At 36.9% G+C, this 26,454-nt stretch overlaps 4 protein-coding genes across 7 annotated transcripts; 2 read left to right on the top strand and 2 right to left on the bottom strand.

The window, feature by feature from the left end:
- The first annotated feature begins 858 nt into the window (after window positions 1-858).
- LOC111494751 (protein WVD2-like 3) lies at window positions 859-9,910 on the top strand. Of its 4 annotated transcripts, none has more exons than XM_023144730.1 (7): window positions 859-1,032; window positions 7,637-8,174; window positions 8,439-8,527; window positions 8,610-8,703; window positions 8,803-8,874; window positions 9,049-9,159; window positions 9,283-9,910. In XM_023144730.1, the coding sequence occupies exons 1-7, from the start codon at window positions 890-892 to the stop codon at window positions 9,565-9,567; spliced, it is 1,332 nt and encodes a 443-aa protein (XP_023000498.1). In that variant the 5' UTR covers window positions 859-889; the 3' UTR covers window positions 9,568-9,910. The 4 variants fall into 4 exon arrangements, with proteins under 4 accessions (XP_023000498.1, XP_023000497.1, XP_023000496.1 ...); XM_023144729.1 differs by having other exon boundaries at window positions 7,577-8,174; window positions 8,613-8,703; XM_023144728.1 differs by having other exon boundaries at window positions 7,577-8,174.
- A 3,726-nt stretch (window positions 9,911-13,636) lies between these two features.
- On the top strand, window positions 13,637-16,422 carry LOC111494798 (40S ribosomal protein S15-4). The gene is made up of 4 exons (XM_023144789.1): window positions 13,637-13,794; window positions 13,890-14,038; window positions 14,131-14,188; window positions 15,941-16,422. The coding sequence occupies exons 1-4, from the start codon at window positions 13,792-13,794 to the stop codon at window positions 16,187-16,189; spliced, it is 459 nt and encodes a 152-aa protein (XP_023000557.1). The 5' UTR covers window positions 13,637-13,791; the 3' UTR covers window positions 16,190-16,422.
- Window positions 16,423-17,468: 1,046 nt separating this feature from the next.
- Window positions 17,469-18,674, bottom strand: LOC111494781 (transcription factor bHLH92-like). The gene is made up of 3 exons (XM_023144771.1): window positions 18,276-18,674; window positions 17,859-18,152; window positions 17,469-17,659 (listed from the first exon to the last, which is right to left on the bottom strand). The coding sequence occupies exons 1-3, from the start codon at window positions 18,630-18,632 to the stop codon at window positions 17,543-17,545; spliced, it is 768 nt and encodes a 255-aa protein (XP_023000539.1). The 5' UTR covers window positions 18,633-18,674; the 3' UTR covers window positions 17,469-17,542.
- A 716-nt stretch (window positions 18,675-19,390) lies between these two features.
- LOC111494730 (protein SIEVE ELEMENT OCCLUSION B-like) lies at window positions 19,391-23,486 on the bottom strand. The gene is made up of 7 exons (XM_023144702.1): window positions 23,201-23,486; window positions 23,026-23,127; window positions 22,506-22,954; window positions 22,329-22,426; window positions 21,375-21,508; window positions 20,819-21,295; window positions 19,391-20,178 (listed from the first exon to the last, which is right to left on the bottom strand). The coding sequence occupies exons 1-7, from the start codon at window positions 23,438-23,440 to the stop codon at window positions 19,597-19,599; spliced, it is 2,082 nt and encodes a 693-aa protein (XP_023000470.1). The 5' UTR covers window positions 23,441-23,486; the 3' UTR covers window positions 19,391-19,596.
- Window positions 23,487-26,454: the final 2,968 nt, after the last annotated feature.

Raw genomic sequence — 26,454 nt, 5'->3', positions numbered from 1 at the left:
AAAACTCTCGAGCAAAGTATACCATTTGTTTGACACTTGAGTCACTTTTGACTACACCTTCAAGGTTAGCAACTTCTTTATTCGACCCTTGAGAATTCTACTGATATTACTAAGTTAAGGGCAGGACTCTAATACTATGTTATAAATTACAAACCTTCGCAATAGTGTGATATTGTTCATTTTAAACATTAACTCTCATGACCTATAAAATTTTGCTCAAATAATTATATATAGGAATTGTTATATTATCAAAAATATATATATATATATATATATATTAAAGGAGTTATTATCTAATTTATTATATATTTTTTTAAAGTAAAGAAATTTTTTAGATAAAAAAATAATAAAAGTTTACGTCAGGCACCGTCATGTGTCTTCAACAAGACAAGGAAAAGACCAGTGGGAACATTTATGTTACCTACTGACCCTCCTATTTTAATTTCAAAATAGTTCTCACTATAGGAAGTAAGAAAATAAAATTATTGCATTTAAGAATTTTACCAGACAGTAAAAAACAAAAAATGAAACAAAAAACCTTTAGGTTTAATTTACCACTGCATCGAAAAAATAATCTTAAATTTTAATTTTACCCAATTGAACCGTAACTTGATTAAGTTTGAACATTTTTATAGTTAAATTATTTATATTATAATTAGAGTTATTTATTGACTATACAAAAAATAATGTTAATATCCTAAGATTTAAGAATTAAATTAACTAATTTTCTTAAAGTTTGATAACTCCGCGCTTAAATATTTTGAAATGTTAAATTTAAAATTTAAAATTTTAAAAAGATTAAAAAAGGTACACTTCATTTATTAATTTTCATCCTTCTCAAACAAATAAATTCAAAAACGATTTTTAAAAAAAGGAAAAAAGAAAAATAATGCCGCCGTTAAAACACGAGAGTCGGCACCGACGCGGCTTAAGTTTATATAAACCAGGAATAGAAACAGGACGCACTCCGACAACGTTCTCGGAAGCGCGAATTCACTCTGATGCCTTAATACAATCCCAAGCAATCCACAGGTAGCGTTGCGATTCTTCTTCTTCTTCTACATTTTGAAGAATGTTTCTTGGAATCGATGTAGTTGTTAGATCTGGTTGCTGTCTCTTGATCCACTGTGTTGGATGATGAAAGTCCCACATCTGTTAATTTAGGGAATGGTCATGGGTTTATAATCTAAGAATACACTCTCCATTGGTATGAGGCCTTTTGGGAAGCCCAAAACAAAGCCATGAGAGCTTATGCTCAAAGTGGACAGTATCATACCATTGTGGAGAGTCGTGTTCGTTTAACATGGTATCAGAGCCATGCCCTAAATTTAGCCGTGCCAATAGATTGGCAAATCCTCGAATGTCGAACAAAGGACTCCAAAAGGAGTCAAGCCTCCTCGAAGGTACGAAGGCAGTCAAAAATGACTAAGACTCCAAAGGAGTCGAGCCTCGATTAAGGGGAGGCGTGCTTTGTTCGAGGGGAGGTGTTGGATGATGAAAGTCCCACATCTGTTAATTTAGGGAATGGTCATGGGTTTATAATCTAAGAATACACTCTCCATTGGTATGAGGCCTTTTGGGAAGCCCAAAACAAAGCCATGAGAGCTTATGCTCAAAGTGGACAGTATCATACCATTGTGGAGAGTCGTGTTCGTCTAACATGGTATCAGAGCCATGCCCTAAACTTAGCCGTGCCAATAGATTGGCAAATCCTTAAATGTCGAACAAAGGACTCCAAAAGGAGTCAAGCCTCCTCGAAGGTACGAAGGCAGTCAAAAATGACTAAGACTCCAAAGGAGTCGAGCCTCGATTAAGGGGAGGCGTGCTTTGTTCGAGGGGAGGTGTTGGATGATGAAAGTCCCACATCTGTTAATTTAGGGAATGGTCATGGGTTTATAATCTAAGAATACACTCTCCATTGGTATGAGGCCTTTTGGGAAGCCCAAAACAAAGCCATGAGAGCTTATGCTCAAAGTGGACAGTATCATACCATTGTGGAGAGTCGTGTTCGTCTAACACACTGATTTTTTTTGTCACAACTTGTGGATGTCATATTGATTTCTGGTTGCTACATTTTCTTGCTGTTGTTTACTAATCTCTTGGATGAATTTTGAAAATGATTAGCTGATACTGGATACATGTATTGTTGAAATATCATCACTAGCCCAATAGAGTCAAGCCCAATAATTGTACTAGCCCAATAGAGTCAAGCCTAATTGTACGAGCCCAGTATATTTATTTTAGTAGAGATTTTAGGAGAAAGAGATGTAGATATTTTAGGAGAAAGATTCAATTTGTTAGGTCTAGATTCAAATCGGTTAGGTCTAGATTTAGATTGGTTAAATATAGATTGTTTACTCTTAGTATAAATACCCCCACCCTACCTAGGTTATTCATCCAAGAAATCTAAAAACAATAAAAAGCAGAAGTATTCTACAGAGTGTCTTGTATTCTCTTCTCGATTGGTCTTAATAAAGAGAGCGAGTGTTTCCCACAGTGAGTTGTGTTCAACATTTGGTATCAGAGCGAGGTTAGTGTAGGTTATCTGATCTCTTGGAATCCTTAGTATGCTCTGTGGTTGCAGCTCTGCCTGATCTTCCACATCAGAAACGATTTCTTGAGATTAGTGGTGAGTGAGTTTCTTTTGTGTCGTGAGAAGTCTGTGACTCTGCAAGTCTTGTGTCAAAAGAACTTGTTTGGTATTACTGAGGTATGGCCAACACGATGAGTGATTTCCAAATCGTTGGAGGAATTAAGAAACTCAACAACAACAACTACAACACGTGGGCAACATGCATGATGTCCTATTTACAAGGACAGGATCTTTGGGAGATCGTTGGCGGGTGTGAAACTACGCCGCCAGAGGAGGATTCTAACGACGCCTTGCGCAAATGGAGAATCAAAGCAGGCAAAGCAATGTTTGCCTTGAAGACCACCATCGGAGAAGAGATGTTAGAACATATTTGGGATGACAAGACACCGAAAGAAGCATGGGACACATTCGTGATGTTGTTCTCAAAGAAGAATGATACGAGACTACAACTTCTGGAGAATGAGTTGTTGTCAATTTCACAACGTGATATGACGATTGCTCAGTACTTCCACAAGGTCAAATCGATCTGTCGGGAGATTACTGAACTAGACCCAAAGTCCGCCATTGTAGAATCTCGAATGAAGAGGATTATAATCCACGGATTGCGACCAGAATATCGAAGCTTCATTGCTGCTGTACAAGGATGGCCCACTCAACCATCACTGGTAGAGTTCGAAAATTTGTTAGCCAGCCAAGAAGCCATGGCTAAACAAATGGGAGGCTTCACGTTGAAGGGTGAAGAAGCACTCTACACGAGTGAAAGTCAGAGCAATAATAGGCCGTCTACCAGACGTGGATACAATGGTGACAAAAGAAGAAGCCACCAAGGGATTGCACAACCTGAGAGAGCTCAGAAGAACGACAACAAGAGTTTTCAAAGAACGAGATTTGGTGGTATTTGCTATAACTGCGGGAAAAAGGGCCATATGTCTAGAGATTGTTGGTCCAGGAAAAAGACCATTGAAAACAATGTGGCAATATCCAAAAAGAAGATAGAAGATGAATGGGATGCAGAGGTACTATGTCCCATAGAAGAAGACGAGCTAGCACTCATGGCGACAATGGAAGACCATATCAACTATGAGAATGACTGGATCGTTGATTCAGGATGTTCAAATCACATGACTGGCGATCAGAGAAAATTGCAAGACAAGAAAGAGTACAAAGGAAGTCGTATGGTACGTACAGCAAATAACACACAGTTATCAATTGCTCAAATCGGCAATACGACAATCATGCCTGGCAATAAGTCTGATACAGTGTCGCTACATAATGTTTATCATGTACCGGGTATAAAGAAGAACTTGTTGTCAGTGTCACAACTAACAACATCAGGAAGCTATGTCTTGTTTGGGCCAGAAGATGTAAAAGTTTATCAAGATGTTAAGATAATAGGAAAGCCGACGATAGAAGGACGAAGAGTGGAGTCTGTCTACGTTCTATCTGCAGAGTCTGCCTATGTTGACAAGACCCGAAAGAATGAGACGACAGATCTATGGCATGCAAGATTGGGACATATTAGCTACCATAAGTTGAAGCTGATTATGGAGAAATCTATGCTCAAAGGTCTACCACAACTGGAAGTCAAAACAGACGTTGTCTGCGCTGGATGTCAGTATGGTAAAGCTCATCAATTACCATACAAAGAGTCAAGTTTCAAAGCAAAGAAACCATTAGAGTTAGTTCACTCTGATTTGTTCGGCCCAGTCAAACAAGCATCGATCAGCGGAATGCGGTATATGGTGACATTTATTGACGACTACTCAAGATATGTGTGGATTTTCTTTATGAAAGAAAAGTCTGACACGTTCTCAAAGTTTCAAGAATTCAAGATGATGGTCGAAGGAGAAGTAGGAGCGAAGATTCGTTGTCTACGTTCAGACAATGGCGGAGAATACACGTCAGATGAGTTCGATCAATATTTACACGAGTGTGGGATACGACGTCAATTTACATGTGCCAACACGCCACAACAAAATGGTGTAGCAGAAAGAAAGAATCGACACCTTGCAGAAACCTGTCGAAGCATGTTACACGCAAAGAACGTTCCAGGAAGATTTTGGGCTGAAGCTATGCGAACTGCTGCCCATGTGATCAACAAGCTTCCTCAACCAAAGCTAGGGTTCGTCTCACCATTTGAGATACTATGGGATATGAAACCTACAATTAGTTACTTCCGAGTATTTGGCTGTGTTTGCTATGTATTTGTGCCTGACCATCTACGTAGCAAGTTTGACAAGAAAGCAGTCAAGTGTGTATTTGTTGGATACGACAATCAAAGAAAAGGATGGAGGTGCTGTGATCCAACAAGTGGAAAATACTATACATCAAGAGATGTAGTTTTTGATGAAGCATCTACATGGTGGTCCTCGGAGAAGAAAGTCTTATCAGATTCAAACATTGAAGAAATTCTACAACAGAAGCTGGGGGAGCAAACTACACAAATTCAATCAAATTTCGATGCATCTGAAAATCCAAGCGACATTGATATTGACAAGCAGGAGGTGACTCAATCAAGCGAATCTGATAAAAATGAAACAACACATCAACAACTTAGGCGATCAAATAGAATCCGAAGGCCAAATCCTAAGTATGCAAATGCAGCTATTGTAGAAGATAGAGTTTACGAACCAGAGACATATGAAGAAGCATCACAAAACTCGGTTTGGCAGAAAGCGATGGAGGAAGAAATTATAGCCTTGGAGCATAATCAAACTTGGGAACTAGTGCCAAGACTAGGAGATATCAAACCCGTCTCTTGCAAGTGGGTCTATAAAATAAAGCGTCGACCGGATGGATCAATCGAGAGATACAAGGCTCGACTCGTGGCTCGAGGATTTTCTCAACAATATGGACTAGATTATGATGAAACATTCAGTCCAGTGGCAAAGATTACTACCGTACGAGTTCTGCTAGCACTCGCAGCAAGTAAAGATTGGAAACTGTGGCAAATGGATGTGAAGAATGCCTTCTTGCACGGAGAGCTAGACAGGGAGATTTATATGAACCAACCAAAGGGATTTGAGAGTGCAGCTAATCCTAATTATGTATGCAAGCTTAGAAAAGCTCTTTATGGACTGAAACAAGCACCGAGAGCTTGGTATGGTAAGATTGCTGAATTTCTTACCCAAAGTGGTTATTCAGTTGCGCATGCAGACTCAAGCCTATTCATCAAAGAAAGAGAAGGAAATTTGACAATTGTGTTGGTCTACGTGGACGATTTGATTATCACCGGGGACGATGAAAGAGAAATTTATCAAACAAGAGAAAATTTATCAATACGCTTTCAGATGAAAGAGCTAGGAGAGCTTAAACACTTCTTAGGCCTAGAAGTTGATCGCACAGATGAAGGACTGTTTCTCTGCCAACAAAAGTATACCAGAGACATGCTTCAGAAGTTCAACATGTTAGAGTGCAAGCAAGTTTCAACACCGATGGAGATAAATGCCAAGATTTGTGCACATGAAGGCAAAGAGTTGAACGATGAAACAACGTACCGACAACTAGTAGGTAGTCTTATCTACCTAACTTTAACTCGACCTGATATCTCGTATGCAGTTGGGGTTATGAGTCGATACATGCAAAGTCCAAAGAAGCCTCATCTGGATGCAGCTCGACGGATCTTGAGATATATCAAAGGTACAATCGACTATGGTCTTTTGTACAAAAGAAGCAAAGACTGCAAGCTAGTTGGATACTGTGATGCTGACTATGCAGGAGACCACGATACTCGGAGGTCAACCACTGGGTATGTGTTCAAGTTTGGTTCGGGAACAATTTCTTGGTGTAGCAAGAGACAACCAACAGTATCATTATCAACTACAGAAGCAGAGTATAGAGCAGCGGCTGGAGCAGCCCAGGAAAGTACATGGCTAAAACTCTTGATGGAAGATTTGCACCAGAAAATTGACTATCCAATATCACTTCTTTGCGACAACCAATCTGCGATTCGCCTTGCAGAAAATCCAGTGTTTCATGCTAGAACAAAGCATGTGGAGGTGCACTACCATTTCATTAGAGAGAAGGTCCTAAAGGAAGAAATTGAGATGCAGCAGATCAAGACAGATGACCAAGTGGCAGACTTGTTTACAAAAGGGTTGAATACTAGCAAACATGAGAGCTTTCGCTGTCAGCTCAACATGATGCAGCGAATGAGGACTAGTGCTGAGGGGGAGTGTTGAAATATCATCACTAGCCCAATAGAGTCAAGCCCAATAATTGTACTAGCCCAATAGAGTCAAGCCTAATTGTACGAGCCCAGTATATTTATTTTAGTAGAGATTTTAGGAGAAAGAGATGTAGATATTTTAGGAGAAAGATTCAATTTGTTAGGTCTAGATTCAAATCGGTTAGGTCTAGATTTAGATTGGTTAAATATAGATTGTTTACTCTTAGTATAAATACCCCCACCCTACCTAGGTTATTCATCCAAGAAATCTAAAAACAATAAAAAGCAGAAGTATTCTACAGAGTGTCTTGTATTCTCTTCTCGATTGGTCTTAATAAAGAGAGCGAGTGTTTCCCACAGTGAGTTGTGTTCAACATGTATGATTTCCTGATGTTTGAGAGGTTGTGTTTTTTGTTGCGTTTAATCTGTTGATAATTTGTTAATCGATCACCATTATCTCCTGTTACAGTTCATTTACAGTTAATGTTTTCGTTTTAGAAAGTTATGTCTGCGAGTACGGTGTTGGTTTGATAATTTTAATTAAGGTAATATCCACCGCCTATATTGAGCATTTCGCGCGCGCGCGCGTATTTATGGCATGGTAAGATTTGGTTAATTGTACTTCTTATAGAAAATTTTCGTTGTGGCTTGCGATCATTTAGTTTCATTTTTATACAAATGGCAAATCGCTGTGTGGCTGCGGCAACTGTTTCTAGTTCTCTTCCTTCTCTCTCAAAATATCGTTATCAATATTAACAGCCTTGGATTTTCTTATGTATGTGGTATGTGCATTCATATATTTGATTCTATTGCAGAGTTGGTTTGTGTACCAATTGTGACCCATTGACGTCATTACACGGTTTTCATCATTGTAGTATTATGGAGATGGAAGGTACAGATGTTTGTATGGACAAAGAGCCAGATCGTGTCATAACATATTCCTCTGGAGTAGTTTCCCATGATTCTTCTTGTGAAGATAGCCTCAGTCATCAAGATGTTGTGGAGTCGTTTGGCGAAATAAATGGGCATCATGATATCCACAATTCAGAAGAGGGAAGCGAAGCAAAGGAATATGAAGTGAAGGAATGCACAAATGAAAAATCAATCAAGGTTCCTGAACTTCCTCTTACAGAAAAACCTGACCAGCAGCAAAGTGTGTTCAGCTTGAATAATGAGAAAGAGAGACTGGACGAGAAGGTGGTACTAGAAGGAAAGAATGCTCATCAATCTATGTTAACTGTGAACTCATTGAAATCTTCTGCTGGAAATGCTCGAACAAGACACACTGTTCCACAGCCATTTGCCTTGGCAACAGAAAAGCGTGCTTCATCTGGTACTCGACCTCCCAATGCTATCGTGGCTGAAAAATATATCAAACACAATGTTCAGCCTGCAAAGACCAAATCCAATCAGGTACGTTCTAATGGAATATTAATTCTATTGGTAATTCAACTCGGTTCCATGGACGTGTATAATTCAAACCCTGTGGTGGTAGACCTACATGCTTAAGCCACTGCTTTCACTTTAAGAGAGGTTTATGTTTATTAATTATTATCCTGAAACGTTTTCTTGAATCAGAAAAATTAACGTGTACGGCTCAATGGATTTACTTCGTGGCTTAGGAAAAACTGGTTTTACTTGTATATGGCTCAATGGATTTGCTTTTACTTCCTGCAGCCTGCATCACCTAGAGCGCTGAGGAAGCCACTGCAACCTAATAACAAGAAGCATGCTGATGAGGAAGATTCCTGCTCGGTGGTTTCCATGTATCTTTCTTAACTCTATGTTTTACTACTGGGTTTAACCTTTCCCATTTGCTCAAATTGATTTTTGCCTATCGACTGGTAGCAGTGCAGCAGCATCTCGGGCTATTAAGACAAGAACTACTGTTGCTTCAGCTCCTACATTTAGATGCACAAAGCGTGCCGAGAAAAGGAAGGAGGTATTGCCACCCACGCCATCTTATCCTATCCAGTTTCTTTGGATACTATTTTTTTCTATGATAGTCTATATCTTACTACATTTTTTTTCATATATGTAGTTTAACTCGAAATTGGAGGAAAAACTTCAAGCACTGGTGGCTGAGAAGACCGAGTCGGAGACAAGGTCCAAGGTAAAATATGTTCTCTCTGGTGGAGGATATTTGTTGCTGCCTTCTCTCTCTCTCTTTCCCCCATCCCACTCTTGTCATTTCAGCAGATCTTTCCCTTTTAGTTGCTTCCTGAAGGTAATTCTAAAGTTATTCTCTTCTTTTTTTTTTCCATCACCAACCTTCCAAATTTTGAAGGAAGAGACTGAGGCCGCTATCAAACAACTAAGAAAGAGTTTGTTATTCAAAGCAAATCCAATGCCAAGCTTCTACCACGATGGGCCTCCTCCCAAGGTTGAGCTGAAAAAGGTACTTATTACGAATCTTTTGTGGCCCGTACATTATCTTGTCAAACAGAGAGCATATTATTGGGAATATATGAATTCATTATCTTCTTGAATTATCATTAATAATACTTTGTTTGAGTGCCAGCTCCCACCAACTCGTGCGAAATCACCTAAACTTGGCCGACGTAAGAGTTGCAATGATGCAGTTCATTCATCCTATGGAGACAAGATAAAAGTCAGTTGCGGCAAGGGAAATGGTCGTCATACAGACAGCTATGACAGAGATATCATCGCACTGGATGTCATTGAGAATCGAAGCGATGTCATTCGCTTTGTAGAGAACAAGCTGAAGCAAGAAGGAGCTTTTCACGAGGTGATTCCTATTGATGTAAATGGTTCAAAGAATATGAATATTTCTGTCCAATCTTGAGTTTGTGACCAACTTCCAACTCGCTTCTATCATGACTACTACGTCTCGCATTTTCAAGAGTTCATTGCAGTGGTTTATGTAATTTATGAAATGTAAATTTCTGTAATTTATATCGTTTGTTTATGCTGAAGCATTTTACTTCCGGACAAAATACTTATCTTATAATGGCCCTCCCCCTGAAAGAAAAAAGGAAAACAGAGAGAAAGAGATATACTAAGATGTGGTTCCGAGCTATTGTTTCCTTTGTTACTTTTGTACGTAAATTATAAATTGACCATTCTTGTTTTGTAGACTTCAATGTGAAATTAAAAATTGATGTTCTTCCAGTGGTTTATTGCTTTTACGCGACATGATTCCATTGTTTCTGAATCTAATTATGCTTTCTATCATACAAGAAAGGATTCTTGCTCATCAGTTATTCACATGCATGGACGATGAGGCAAAACAAGGTACGTCGCATAGAAGTCCAAATTTACTGTCTGGAAAATATTTTTGCTTGAACTAGTTACGATAGAAGAACTAAATGGCTACGAGAAAACCTAAGAAATTTAGGTGTTGGAGCCTCGAATGTCATGTATTTGAAATAGTCTAGGCGGTTTTTTTCAAGGCGTTTTAGATCATGAGTTGGGTACGCTATGTTTGTTTAATACAAGATTACGAAGTTGAACTTATTATTATCGGTAGCTAGTGTATTTAACATGATTTTCCTCTTTTGTTTTTGTTTTTTCTTTGAAGTATTCTTGACAGGGAACACAGACAAATGCAAATAGGAAATAAGCTTGGGAAGTAATTTCACTCGAGACACCAGTGGCCTCATGGATCTTCTTCTATTATCTCAACTCCAAACTGTCTCTTACGACACAGTCAGCTATGTGTTGCTTGGATCCCTTTTCTAAGGTAAAGAGAATCCTTTTATCCTCGCTTGTTTCTGTAACAAATAATATGTTTAATATCTTGGATGACCATCAAGATCTCAGAATCCCTCGCAAAATTTTCTTTTAGTAAGTTTGAAGACTGGTGGAGTCCCTTTTCACTAGCAAAGGGCTCACACCAATCTGAAATGCGAACTCAATACCTTAAAGCTAAATCTTCTATAGGTTGCCAAGAGAAAAAGATGCAGCTCCCATGATACCCTTTTAGAATCCCAAAAAGTTGCTACAACTCCAAGGTAACCGTTTCCAGTTGGATTTAAGGCTGTATATGTGTTTGATTTACAATCATCAGGGCTAGGTCCTTCGTGCCACCCTGACGTTTTGAATTGACATTGGGTCCGTTCTAGTGATCTATACTGTATAGCTTTTTACAAATCATTAACCTACCAACTTACATGGAATCAGGTTTTTATAGTTCATTTCTTTACGTAATTCAAACCCAAATTCTAACCATTAGTTTCATAAAACTAAACTTATTGAATACAAACTTCCCTTTGAATTTATCAGCTCCCATGTAAATATTCTCTTCCTTGACTTTGGACCGTGCTTTCCTGTTCTTTCGAATGTTTGTGTATGTGAGATCCCACGTCAGTTGAGTAGGAGAACGAAACATTTTTTATAAGAGTGTGGAAATTTTTTCCTAGCAAACGCATTTTAAAAACCTTGAGGGGAAGCTTGAAATGAAAAGTCCAAAGAGAGCAATATCTGCTAAACTTGGGTTGTTATAGTGTATTTGATCTATTACTCAATTTCCTCCAAAAGAAATATTCTTCCTCGGGTCTTGGGTATTTAGCCTCCCAAAAGTGTGTATTATCTTTATTTCATCCAGTCATATTGCCTTTGAAATCTTTGCCATACCAAATTCCTCAACAATGGAAAATCTTCGCTCGTTTCTTATGCCCCAACATGAGAAACTTGCAATATGATGTTCAAAATGAGAAAATCTAAGGTCTTCAACGGCACCGTGGGATCAAGCTCACAGGCCTGAGTTTATTTTAAATACTTACTAAATATCGTCAAATTTAGAAGTCTATTTCCTTCCCTTGTAGTGATCTTCTTTTCGGTAAGAGTAGTCTTTCACGTAAAATCCATTTGTTAGTTTGTTAATTTTTCTTCTTTTCATTACATTTTATCTAGCTTTTATTTACTTGTTTGGTTCATAAATCAAATTACTGAACAATCTGTTTGCATAATTACAGCTATCTACAAGTTAGCCGACCCTAGGTAGCTTGTTATTGAACTGACCCAATTTCAACAAACACGGTCCAACTATTTTTGTTGTTTCTGTTTTGATCGTCTTTATAGCTTAGAGTAGAAAAGTTAGATTTGGTAGATGTGGAAAAAGCACATCCTTTGTAGTACACAACTGACCTTCAAATCTGTGAGTTTACACGCATACACACACACACATATATATAAGCCCATATGAAGAATCATTGCATGCTCTCATCTTAGCTCTCCAGAATTGTTGAGGAGAATGCAGTCTGGTCCGAGAGCATCGTTTGAATAGATTGATCTCGGACCAGGCTTCATTCTCGCCAGCTCTTCGATTAGCTCAGCATGCTGTATTACCATATACAACAAGTTCACATCTATTTCTCAAGTGCTTTTGTTTGTTTTTCTTTTTATTTGTTGGAATTATGCACCTCCACTGGGACTGGAAAGATGCAAGTCGAAGAAGGCAAAGCCGTAGTTGGGAGATTAGACCAGGTACATTACTTCGATGATAATTTTATTTTTTTCTTTAATTTTGTGTAATTTATATTTTTAAAAATAGATTAGACACAGAAAAAGATCTTTTCATTGGAAAATAACATAACTTTTGAAAGAAAAAAAAGAAAAAAAAAAGAAAAGTAGTTTAATAATTCAGCTGGTTTGAAAAAGATGAGGTTGGAGGTTGGGGTTAGGGAAATGTGATAGGGCAGACGCTATTATTTAATTTTGGATTAATATTTATTTATTTATTTTTGGAAGAATATTTTGTAATTTAGAGGTGGGGTGGACATGCTAATTCCTTTTTTCTTGATTTCGCAATAAAATTTAGATTTTTATAGTCATTAATAAATGAGATAATGATGTTGTCGGGGTCATTTTCCAACAGCTTTTAAATAGGATGACAGGCTATTAGAGGATAGGTACCAAAATACGACCCAAATTGGAAAAAAAGGAACAGATAGAGAAATTAATGCAAAATTAGATTACGTAACATTATGGGGAGAGTTCACTTATAAAAATATTCTAAAAAAAGTTTAAAGAAGGCTCTTTTTAGTAAAAATGTTTCAATTTTTTTAACCATTCAAAAAATTTTATACTCTAATACTTTTCAATTTTTTTTTTTTTTAAATTTTAAAAATACATAAGCCAACGGAGGGGGAGGGCGAGCTTACTTGTATGGTAGTATGTAGTTGGTGGCTCAAAAGACCAGCAACAACTCGTGGCAAAGGAGGGCGAGCGACAGGTAGTGGTAGACGTTTTCAACGATCTACAATTAATGGCAAAAGAGAACGAGAGACGGTTTGTGGCAAAGTAAAGCGAGTGACAAAAGTTATGGCCGAAAGGGATGAAGAACAAAGGATACACACGAGGGAGGAAAAATAAAATAATAATGAAGTTGATTTTGTATTTATTTTCTTAAAATCATTTCTTTACGTTAAGGTTATGTTAAAGGTCGAAGCATAAACCTGAACTAAAAATTTTTAAGGTTCAAAATAAACCTTTGGTGATCTCCATAATTTTACCAAAATATATTGATAATTAGAAATTCTGGATGTAACTTCACTTAAGGTTTTTTTTGTAATGACTCAAGTCCACCACTAGTCGACATTGTCTGCTTTGACTCGTATCCCTGTCAACGCTTTAATATTAAAATTAAGCATAATGTCAGGTTTCATTTCACGAACATATTATAATCGACCATAATAATAAAAATTTGGGAATGATTCAAATATCCAAACACCCACTCGAAATTTGGGGCATGTGAAAAAATGATAATAAATCTCGTCCTTAATAATTAATATTATTAAAAAAAAAAATGAATATGGATACCTATCGATGCAAAAGAAATATGTCTAATATTGGGCCTTAAATGGGCTTCACCGTAGGCCCAAGTCAGAAGCCCGAATTATCAAAACTGGTTCTTCTCGGCCTAGGGTTTCAGCCATTTGAGTTGCAGTTTCTGACCAATCTATATATATACCGCCGAAAAAGGAAGCCTTGAGACCCTGCAGATTCGGAAGCATTCTCCCGCCGATTAGTTCTGCTTTCATATCCCGGAGAGTTGAAAACCTAAACCATGGTAAATTTTCAACAATTGATTTTCTGTAATTTATCTTCTCTCTCTCTCTCTCTCTCTTCCAGTTTCGTTAATGGCGTTGCTTCGGCCATCTTCAGGCGGATGTAGAAGCCGATGTTGCAGTGGCGGGACAGCCAAAGAAGAGAACGTTCAAGAAGTTCAGCTTCCGCGGCGTCGATTTGGATGCTTTGCTCGACATGTCTACCGATGAGCTCGTCAAGCTCTTCACTGCTCGTGCTCGCAGAAGGTATCTATTACTGAATATGTGATGAATTTATTTCGAGTTAATTCGATTTTTTTTTTTAAACTTAATTTTCTATTGGATGATTTTTGGGATAGGTTTCGAAGGGGTTTGACTAGGAAGCCAATGGCCCTTATCAAGAAGCTCCGCAAAGCGGTAACTATCTTTTAGATCCTTTTCTTAACTCTAAGACAATTCATTGGAGGACTCACTTTTACATTATTTGGTATTGTTTCCTTGAATGCACTGGCTGTATGCAAGTGGGTATACTTGTTGATGGACTCGTTACTGTATTGTTGTGCATCTGAGATGTAATTCGAGTGATTTCTAGGGGAAGCATCTTAATCATGCTGCTCGGTTTTTCTCCAAGTTTCTTGATGAGCAGATACGTGCTAAGTAAATTTATGTAGTTAGACATGATATCTTTAATTTATATTCCATGGATCCTTTTCTAGGCTGGTATTAACTTCTATGCTCCATCTTGACCTCAATTTACTTTAAATGAACAGTAGTAAAATAGAACACTCGCCAAGATTTTCATTAGCATAATCTTTCGCTCTGAATCTTAGGATGGAGAATTGCTCTCTCTTGGTTCTTTGTTACACCTTTCAAAGATATTGGAGAAACTAGTCTGTCGTGATATTGCTGACAGGTTATTATGATGGGAAATTGGAATCAGTTTTGACACGAATAAATGAACTCTCTTTAATTTGTTAGAAACATGGATCTCCACAATGGTATGATATTGTCCACTTTGAGCATAAGCTCTCATGGCTTTGCCTTTTGGTTTACCAAAAGCCCTCATACCAATGGAGATGTGTTCATTACTTGTAAACCCACGATCATCCCCTTAATTCCATTGTGGGACTCCCTCCCAACAATCCTTAACAATACTTCCCTTGAACATAGTACACCATCCATAAAGCCTCTTCTGAGTCCTATGTAGCCCTTGAACAGCTTCCCTTTAATCGAGGCTTGACTCCTTTCTCAGGAGGTCTTAGAACGAAGTACACCCTTTGTTCGATACTCGAGTCATTTTTTACTACACCTTTGAGGCTAGAAACTCCTTTGTTTGACACTGAGGATTCTATTGACATTGCTAAATTAGGGGCATGACTTTGATCATATGTTAGAAACCATGGACCTCCATAATAGGATGATATTGTCCACTTTAAGCATAAACTCTCATGGCTTTCTCTAAAAGGCCTCATACCTATAGAGATCTGTATTCATTACTTGTAAATCCATGATCATCCCTTAACTAGCTATTACTTGTAAATCCATGACCATCACCTATAGCTATTGGACTCCCACCCAACAATCCTCAACATTATTTATTCTGAACTTTTGTTGGCTTCATTATTAATTTAGGTATAACTTTAAAGCTAACATCTCCCACTACTGCTTCTTGCTATGCCTCAACCTTCTTTTTGCCCTTGATTTATCATATCCTAAAGTGGGATCATACCCAATGGTAGCTTTGTAAATTTTATTTATCATGAATCTCTGAAGCTCTAATTATACCGTTGTGAGTTTTTTAATATCCTTGTTTTTGCTATTGGCTTTCCCATAACCACCAATGGGAAGTTACGGTCATGGCCCATTGGTAGATTTGGAAGTTAATGTGCCTTGAGTCTTTGCAATTCATCATTATACTTCTGAGTTCTAACAGGATGGGTTCATACACCAATGGTAGATTTGAAAGTAATTTTCCTGGAGGCTCTGAATTTCATCATTATACTTAGGAGCTTGGTAGACTTGAAAATATATGTACAATGAATCTCTGAAATTCATCATGTTTGTGCCCTTGTCTCCCCACCTGGATCTCTTTCCTTCAACCATAAGCAGAAGAACAGGTTTCTTATTTTCTTCTCTCGTCTCATTCATTTTCTTTGCTGCGTTGAATAGAAAAGGGAAGCACCTCCTGGTGAGAAGCCAGAGCCTGTACGAACTCACCTCCGTAATATGATCATCGTCCCAGAGATGATTGGAAGCATCATTGGTGTTTACAATGGAAAAACCTTCAACCAAGTTGAAATCAAGCCAGAGATGATCGGGCATTACCTTGCAGAGTTTTCGATTTCATACAAGCCTGTCAAGCACGGTAGACCCGGTATTGGTGCCACCCACTCTTCAAGGTTCATTCCTCTAAAGTGAAATCTGAGTTCATTTCTTGCTTCCTTAGTTTTGTTATATTTCTACAAGGTTGTTGATCAGATTTTGTTCTTAGTTGTTGCCCATTTTTCTATGCTTCAATATCTGATTAGAACCACCATGGAAGCTGGTTTTATTCTTACTTGTTTCAACTAAATGCAGACTTGTAGACTTGGTTGCTTGATAGTGTTGTTCTTAATTTTTTCAAGTCATGAATTTCATATCTTAGTCTTCTTCAAAGGTACCGAAATTCTATTTTTATTTAAAATTTAAAGCATGAAAGATAAAATTTCATGATCATAAATGTATTTTATAACTTCGTTTTTTTAAAAAATTGAAACAGGATGTTATATGTTTGTAACTTTTTCTTCATCTGCCCTTATTTTACTTCTCTTGTTATGATGTCATATGTTTATTATATTTATTACTTATTATACAAACATGATATAAACAATTATTTTTCTTTGAATACAATTCATAAAAAGGCTAAAGAACATTAAAAAATCTGTCCCAATTATACATTAAAATTTAGAATAACCCATCGTTGTTCTTACCATTTAGATTTGAATTCTTAATTATTCATTCCAAACATGATGATATAAAGAACATTTGTAATCATGCTTTTTATACATGTAAGCTTCATTACATGTATAAATTATTCAACCCTAGATATATGAATCTGTGACCAAAGAAGAGGTGACATCAATTGGAGGTATTGAGAGTTGACTACATATGATTGAAGGGCAAAGGTGATTTGGAAGAACATGATAATCGAAGTATTTCTCAAGGGAGACCATAAACTTCGACTTCGACAAATTAAGGAAGGGATAAATATGAGTGACAATTGCATTTCATGATTAAGAACATAACTCCCGATCCAAAGATCATGATCGAAACTAAAGCTTGCTCAAAAAGGCAGCATGTCATCAAATATCCCGTCAACCAAAAAGGACAAAACACCACGATATATTGTCATGTTATTTATTTCCTAGTTTATACATGTTTTTGTCATTATATTTTATTGTTTTTTTTAGAAAGGTATTTCACTTGGTTTAATTTTGTCTTTTTGTCTTTTTTGTTTTTATTTTATTTTATATTATAGCAGCTCTAATTCTAACCTTTTAATATTTTAAATTTTCTCTAAAATATTGCAGCTTGCCTAATACTGAGTGCCGAAAGAATTATTTATATATTCTTTTTTTGGAAAAGGACTCTTTATTAAATAATTCATGTAAAACGTGTTAAACATGGTAAATTCAAATTAAAACATAAAATTATATTTATTTATTTACAATAAGACACGCCAAAGTAATATATATTTTAACAAAAGAAATTTCCAACGTGTCTATTAAGACCTCAAATTGTGGACCCATCTTTTACGTCATGGGAACCTTCCTCGCATTGCCTTTGAAATTTCCTCTCTGCTTCGCTTAGCGTCATTTGCAACGCTCTTTCCACTTCGGCAGCTCTCATCTGCCCATCAAACCAACCAAACAAACCAACATTTCTTCCAAATCCATAAATTATTACACAAAGTCCGACACAATACGTTCGTCTTTAAAACTTAAACACGTCTTAAAGATTGTGATATTTTAGGAACAAATTGTTTACTCTATTAAATAGAGTTATGTTACCTATTTGACACAAATTTAAAAGAGTCGGGTGATCTTACGTGAGATTCAATGGCGATGTGGGTCGAAAACTGAGAGTCCAAGAAAGTGGCATGAATAGCTTTGGCATTCACTCCAACAGTTTTGAGAAGATTAAGAACACCCAGCATAGAGTTTATCCCAGATGAAGGGTTAGCCACTGCAACCCTAATTGGTGTCGTCCCCTTCTCTTGCTTTCTCTTCTTTGCTGATAACGCCATTTCCAGCTCTATATTTCTCTTCTTTAGCATTCCCTCTGAGGCTTTCAGCTCCTCTATCGTCCTCGCCGCCATTTGAACGATTGAATTCTTGTCGTTCTACAAAAACAAAATAACACATACAATATCAACGACAACCCATCGTCTGTGTAAAGTTTTGGCTCTTATTAGACCAGTTAATAATTATGACTCAGTATAATAATAGTATAATATTGACAGGACCTTAGTTTTACTTGGGAGCATAGAGTGGAGTTCAGAATAGCTCCGTCTATGTTTCTCTCTCCTCATCCTCTCGTTCAGCATGTGTTGGTGACTTTTTTCTCTCTCTAGATCTCCCATTTCAGCTGGTTTCTTTTTTTCTTGCCACTTCTTTCTCCAGTACTTGATCACTCTCTTGTGGATGTTCTCCGAATAGGTGGCGGCGATGGGATTGTTTTTTTGCCCCGATCCGATGGCGGGTTGGGGCAGATATGGTACGAAAGCACTTATCTGTCCCGGAGCGGGGTCGGAGACGGAGATTGGAGTGTCGAGCCAATAGAGATCAGTATGCCAGAATTCCACCGGAAATCCATCATCCATTCGAGGGAAAAAAATTGTATTTTTCTTTTTAAATTGTGGGGGAATAGAGGGTGTGGGTTTTATATGTTTTGGGGATGGAGGAAGATGATAAATAATAAATAATAATAATAATTGAGGGTATTAAACACGTGGTCAATGAGATTATTGTGAATTTTTTAGGTTTATTTTTGGTCAAATTTCCCGAGTGGCTCGTTTTGGAAGACTTGAATTTAAGGGGACTATCGTGGGTCCCACTCCTTCCAATGGGGTCAACGTTTTCTGGCTAAGCTTCACAGTTTGCAGATGGTCACCTAATCACTTCTACATTTCCACGTACGTATTTCTTATAATATTAGGCTACATTAATAAATACAAAACTTTTATCATTAATTTTATATGAATCCATTAATACACTTAAATTTAATATATATATATATATATATATATATATATATATATATATATATATATATATATATATATATATATATATATATATTTATTTATTTATTTATTTATGAATTAATTTTGGATAGAAACCATTAATATTTTTTCTTGTTAAAAAATATTTCAAAGTTTAAAATATAAATTTTTGAATTGAATTAGTTATGATAGTTAAGGTGGTTTATATAAAATTTTATTTTTAATAAAAGTAAAATGTTAGAGTAGTTGGAGAATTAGATAATTATGACATTAAATAAAAATTATATATATATATATAAAATTGGATGACAAGTAAAGTTATATTTTTAAAATTAATAATAAATTTGGATAGATTAGATGAATTTAGAACCTTTAAACTAATAAAATTTTCATTTATTTAAAGGAACACAACCCAAATAAATTTATAATCGGAAATACGATAAGAAGAAAGAGCATCCATAAGTATAACCACATGGCTTTATGAACTCTACATGCAGAAGAGGCAGCCAAATGGTGTTATTCAGCCATAATAGAAATAGAAGAAGCAATAATAAGTGATGATCTAAAGAACATTAGGGCGGCCATGGCAGCAAGTGAATCTGATACCACTTCCCATGTATTGGCGACACACCGGGCACATAACGGTCAGCGGTATCCACCCGCTATATCCCACAATATTCACATGCGTGCATTCAAGGCTTTTACTAGTGAGCTCATCGAAGTAGTCTTTGAAAGAACCTGAGAAGCCTACTCGACGTAAGTTTTTCTTCCATGTTTGAAACTCCTCTAGTGCTTTTATGATCAAGTCCCCACCTCCGACCATGACGACAGTCTGGCCTTTGGTTATTATTGCCCAACCCTTTTCGTTTTCGTAAGATATCAGTCGTGAAATATCTTCGGTTTCGGTCGAACCTTGTAGCTGATGCTTGAGAATGAAGAAACTCCGTTGCGCGGTCCAGAAACGAGACATGATGGTTGGATCAGGCTCTCCTTTTTGGTTCAATCCTAGGGGTACTAATTCAAAGGTTATTCCTTCTTCTCTTAGCATTGGGTCTCTTTTAATGGCTTCGGCTGTGTCTTCAAATCTTTTAATCCATCCCTGAGTGTGTCCTCCGTAGAATATCATAGTCCTTTCCTTGTTAATCTGAGAGAGAGAATAATCGGATGAGATTCACAAACTCCAATGCTTTTTAATTTTTAGTTGTTGAAAGTTTAGCTTATAAACATTATTTGTCGGTTAGTAAACAAGAACATTTCATATTGTTCATCGAAAACAACAACGTTACTGTAATAACCTAAGAGCACCGCTAGCAGATATTGTTCTTTTTGGGGTTTTCCTTTCGGACTTCTCCTCCTAGGAAGAGGTTTTCACACCTTTATAAAGAATGTTTTGTTCCCTCTGCAACCGATGTAGGACCTCGCTGAACCTGAAGGGGATGGACACTAGGCCCCTAAGGAGGTTGGATTTTGAGATCCCACCTCAATTGGAGAGTAACGATGCGAGTGAGGAAGCTGGGCTCTGCGGGGGGTGGCTTATGAGATTCCACATCAATTAGAGAGCAATGAGTGCCAACGAGGACGCTGGGTGGGTCGGGAAAGGAAGTGGATTGTGAGATCTCACATCAATTGGAGAGGAGAACCAAACCTTCTTTACAAGTGTGTGGAAACTCTCCCTAACATACGCGATTTAAAAATCTTGAAGGGACTCTTGCGAGGGAAAGACCGAAAATGACAATATCTGCCTAGCGAGGAGGAGATGGTAGATTTTTAGGAGAGGAATGTACCATGGCCAAGCTGTTCAACCTAGGTTGATCAGTGAATTTGACAACAGTTGAATCAATCCAACTCCTTTTCAACAGAGTATTTGCTCTCTCATACGTAAAAGGAATAGCCTCTTTCTCCCAAATTCGAGTCAAATGAACTGCATTGGGGAATTCAATCTTGGATTGTGTGTTAAGAACAACCACCAACAAATCTTCTCTAACTTCCCATTTCTCTTCCAAGAACCTCAAACCTGCAACCTTTGTAGCAAATGGCACCGCATACCATTTCATTTTAGATATCAAAGCTTCATAAGCTTCCTCATCACCTTCAGCAGGAGGGTCTGATATCACAGAAACCCATACAATTTCATGCTTGTTTCCCTTCTTCACCTCACTGTAAACCACATTCAGGCTATCAAGATCTTCTTTTGAAACATCTAAACGCTTTGAAACTATTAATATCAAATTCTTTTCCTTCAGAAAATCTTCAATGTATTCCTGCATCGTTCAGTACAAGTGTTGGAATCACAAATGATATCAATTTTTGAGTGAATTAAGAAAGTGTGTGTTTGAAGACCTCCAAACGAGTAGAACAGTTTATGAGAGGCCTGGCTTTGTGTTTGCCATGTATCAGCTTGGAAAGGAACAAGGTAATATCAGTAGGAAAATGATCAGTTTGGTCCACCAGCCATCTATAAAGCTCTACCTCTTCTGCAATACATAAACCAAATTTCTTTTGTTAACTAAATGACACACCAAAAAGAAAAAGTATAACAGTAAAAATTCATCGTTAGTAGATATTGTCATATCTGGGGTTTATTAGGGAGAAGTTTCTACACCCTTATAAAAAATGCTTAGTTTTCTTCCCCAATCGATATGGGATCACAATCCACACCCCGATGTCCTCATTGGGCTTTCCCTTTTGAACTTCCCTCAAGATTTTTAAAATGCTGTCTGCTACGGAGGTTTCTACACCATGCTTCATTCTCTTCCCCAACCGATATGGGATCTCACAATCCACACCTCGATGTCCTCTTTGGGCTTTCCCTTTCGTGCTTCCTCTCAAGATTTTTAAAACGCGTCTGCTAGGTAAAAGTTTTCACACCCTTATAAAGAATGTTTCGTTCTCCTCTCCAACCGACATGAGATCTCACAATCCACCCCCTTTGGGGCCATGCATCCTTTCTTGCACTTGTTCTCTTTTCTAATTGATGTGGGACCCCTTAATCAACCCCCTTCAGGGCCCAGCGTTCTAGCTACCATACCATCTCATGTCCACGCCCTTCGGGACGCAGCCTCCTCACTCTCACATCACCCTGGTGTCTAGCTTTGATACCATTCGTAACCGTCAAAACCCACCACTAGCACATATTGTCCTCTTTGGACTTCGCTCAAGGTTTTTAAAACTAGTCTGTTCGGGAGAGGTTTTCAGACCCTTATAAAAAAAAATGTTTCGTTCTCCACCCAACAAACGTGGAAATCTCACAAAAAAAAAAAAAAAAAGCTTCCACGAAAGACAAAAGAAACTGACCTTGTTGTTTCTGGATGAACTGACGATGCTTCTCAAGTGTTACAAGTATGGATCTCTTTTTCTCAGTCAATTCACTCAAATATTTATGGGTTTGACCTCTGAACTTGCATCAATAATCATTAGAATAATAATAAAGAAAAAGAGTATAATTCATTTTAATAAGAATAACAATCTTACTCCGTGCCAGAAAGATAGCAATGAAGATCAATGCTAGAAGCCACAAGAGCATGAACAATCCAATAAGAAACCAATGGGATCCCGCGAAGTGCCGCAGACAATTCAGGCACTTCTTTGATATCATATTTGGACAAGTTCTTGAATTCATTCATGTATTTAATGGCCTTCAAGCAGCTATATATCAAACTGTTGGGCCCAAAAAACACCTGCCCATATTGCACAGAATCCAGCTCCTTCCTCAGCGAACCCACTCGCTTGATCATCGCCAACGATTTAGCGAGCGGGTCCGAGCGCGAGTAATTGTCGAGATGCCACAAAGCTCCATAGTTCATGGCGAACGCCGTGAAGATCAGCACGGCCTTCGCCTCCCATGAATATTTGGTCAGCTTACTTAGAATATCAAGAGTTGTTTTGTGAGCTATATCTATCCCAGCAGCCTTACATCCCATCTGAAAATTGACATTATTTCAATACAAAAGTACTGAGGTTAAAATCTCAAGATTTTTGGCTAAGTAAAGACCTGTTTTGAGATATCATGAAGGGTGCAAACTGGTGGTTCAATTGAGGAGGAATATGTGAAGGAGTCATCCGAAAGTTCAACATGCACTTTGCTTCCTTGTGCCTAAAATGATAATAAAAATTTGCATAAGAAGGGAGAATAAGAAGGGGAGAGATTAAAGCATGTGATATCTAACCCAATGAGAAGCTGCGGAAATCTGATCCGAGGATTTAATGACGTTTTCGATGAACGAAATGTAGTCATTAAGGTTGATGTTTATCGTCTCGTCCTCGCCATGTTTGGTGAATAAGTGATTCATGATAACATCGTCGGATAACTGCTTTAGATTCGTCTGTTCCTTGTCTGTTTTTTGCATTAGAGCGAGCGCCAATGGAACGGCCGAGATCTTGGGACGAGGTGCAAAAGAAGCACACATGTTCTTGGTTTGGTTAGTTCTAGCAAGCAAGATTTGGGAGTAGGGATAGAGAGATTTGTATCTTATTTATAGCTCCCACAAGGGTGGAAAATGAGAGATAAAGCAAAGAATTTTGGGAGTTTTTCAAAGAAAGAATAATGAATGTAATGGGATATATGGAGCTTTAGGAAGCTTTTCTATAAGGCTTCGTTAAAGAATATGCATTTGGGGCACCTCATATTGACTAAATATACTTTTTTCTAGTGACATAATTGAAGTCGAGAAAAGAACTTTAATTGGTGTAACTCCTGGCATAATCGTTCAAGTCTACGTTAGAGAGAGATTTCCACACCCTTGTAAATTATCTTTCGTTCCCTTCTAAACCAACGTGGGATCTCATAGTCCACCCCCTTCGGGACCTAGTATCCTTGCTAACACTCGTTTCTCTTTTTAAACAATTTAGGATCTCAAAATCCACTTCCGTTTGGGATCCAACATTCTCGCTGGCACTCGTTCCTCTCTCCAATGATGTAGGGTCTCACAATTGGGTAATTCTCAAAGTAACCATCTAGTACAAGGGAAAGGGGTCCTTCACGTCTCATGAGACATGACTACGTCATATGTTTATCTTGAATTATTTCTTAGAGTGAAGGTTATCTTCACAAACCAACACATATTCTTTTAGTACGTTGAGGAGGTCAACAACATAGAATTACTCTAAGCCAAGTACGCTTAGTTTTGAAGTTTTTATGATTAAACTACCGAAAACGAAGGTGCATCTTGTTTGCATATATAGTAACTTTAAATTCTTTTACATATATCTTATCTCCAAAATATATATACAACCCTAATTTGTGAGTCAAACATTTCCTAACAATTAGCTAAACTAATTAAATATTTTACTAATTCTATCTTTTTAACTTAAAAAAATTTATCCGAAATTTAAGCGACACGATATTAGGTATTATCGCACACATGATAATATTCTTGAAAAAGAAATCGAATTATATTTGCACATTCTATATTACTCAACGATCGTAGATCATAGATCAAATCTAAGAACACTAATATAAAATCTCATTTATTGATCATTAGGAGGTAGGCTTTTATTGATGAAGATGAATTAATTGAATATATGTACCAAAAGTCTCTTCAAACTCAGAATATATGAAAAAAATTCCTAGGGTTTATTTATTCAAAAAGGGTATGATAAAGCATTAAGAGTCCAAATCATTTGATGAGCGACCAACCTTTTGAAAATAGAATCTTATTTCTAATGGGGTTTTCGGTTTAAGAAATGAAAATGGAATCCTATTTCTAGGCCTTCTAAAACTCGATTTTAGGAACCTCGTCATCTAATCTAACTGTTCCTGAACTCGTCCCTAAGCCTGAGGCCACTCACCAAGAAGATTCGCCAAAACGTAGTGGTTGCTTCTTGGCCACGCTCCCTGCAACTAGGTACAAGATATTTGATTTAAATTCTCAAAATAGTACCTATTGTCGATATTAATTATGAGTAGCAGCCAAAAATTTGTATCCATTTTTTCGTGATATTATGCATGGATCAGGTTATATCATGGTGAATTCTCGATCTCAGTATTCCATTGTCTCTTCCTTTCGGTCGAGCAACGCAAATGAACCGAGAAAGAGGTGGGTTTTGATCTATTAGACTATTACATCTAAACCCGTGGGTTTGTTTAGGGTTTGTTCATTTTGATTGACGACAACCAGCTGACAGACAATGAAAAATAAGTTCCAACCACTTGGCAACACTTTATTAATAAGTAGTGAGTGAAATGATTCGTTTTTGAAACTCCAAAATGAAGATTTGAACACTTTTTGATGAACCAGTAGAAACTTGGACAACATAAAGCATAGGACAGAGAAACATGATCACAGGTATTTCGCTTTGAGTATAATTAGGTAAGGATAGATGCTGAGCTTTAAACACAAGTATTGTGAATTTTATGACTTTTTATTTTTATTTTTATTTTTATGTTTACAAATATACGGATTAAAAATATAATTTAAGTTGTTGCTTTTCGAGTTTTTTTTTAGTTTTTGAAATTTTAGAAGTATCAAAATTGGGATGAAAAACAATTGGATAGGAGTTAAAATGGACAAAAAGACAGACCACTCTTCTCATAAAGCTGGTCGTAGTGTCCAGGTCCGAGCCACTATTTACCAAAAACACAGGTCTTCACTTAATGCATTCTTCCTCGCCGTGTTGCCTTCAATTTTTGTATCTTTTTCTATATAACTCAATTTAATTTGGATTTTTTCATGAATTTAGGGTTTAACCCAACTATCCAACCAAATTAGTTTCATTCTATTTTATTAATCACGTAGAGAAATAAACAGAGTTTAAAGTAGGCTCAAAATTCATAAATTTATCGTTCATGAGGATGGTCAGAACTCACATCCAAATTCCTTCATGAAAGTTGAGCAAAATTACTCTCTAAATCATTATAGAGATGCCGAGCCTAGAGAAACTTGTAGATTCAAAAAAAAAACTAAAAACTCTAAATCTTTACCCAAGTTCTTCCTTGTTTCTCGATAGATTTGAACGATTCAAGTGTGTAGATTGAACCAAACTTTAATTTCTTGATACATTTGAACAATTCAAGTGTGTAGATTGAACCGAACTTTAAGCAAGTTAAGAAACGTTAGGAAATGATTCTAGGTGGTTTAACCGCTACCTTCTATCTACATCGTTTTATTCTCTCTCCCATTTTTCTTTCATCTTTGTTTTTACCTTTTTTCTAATTTCATGTAAGTTTTATAAGCATTAATAAAATTTCATAAATTAAAATTTTATAAAAAGTTAGGAAAAATTAATTCTTAATATTATAAATTATAAATGAATTCTCCAACCCCATCACACATTGAAAGATTGTGTTTCTTTTGAATAAGTTTATAAATTTAGAGATAAAAAAGTTAAAAGTAGAAATAGACATTACAGGAATAGAGGTTTTTTTTTTTTTTTTTTTTTTTTTTTTTTTTTTTTTTTTTTTTTTTTTTTTTTTTTTTTTTTT

This window comes from Cucurbita maxima, unplaced genomic scaffold (genome assembly GCF_002738345.1).
Source record: "Cucurbita maxima cultivar Rimu unplaced genomic scaffold, Cmax_1.0 Cma_Scf00020, whole genome shotgun sequence".
Lineage (NCBI taxonomy): Eukaryota > Viridiplantae > Streptophyta > Magnoliopsida > Cucurbitales > Cucurbitaceae > Cucurbita > Cucurbita maxima.
This window is presented reverse-complemented; position numbering and strand designations above follow the sequence as displayed.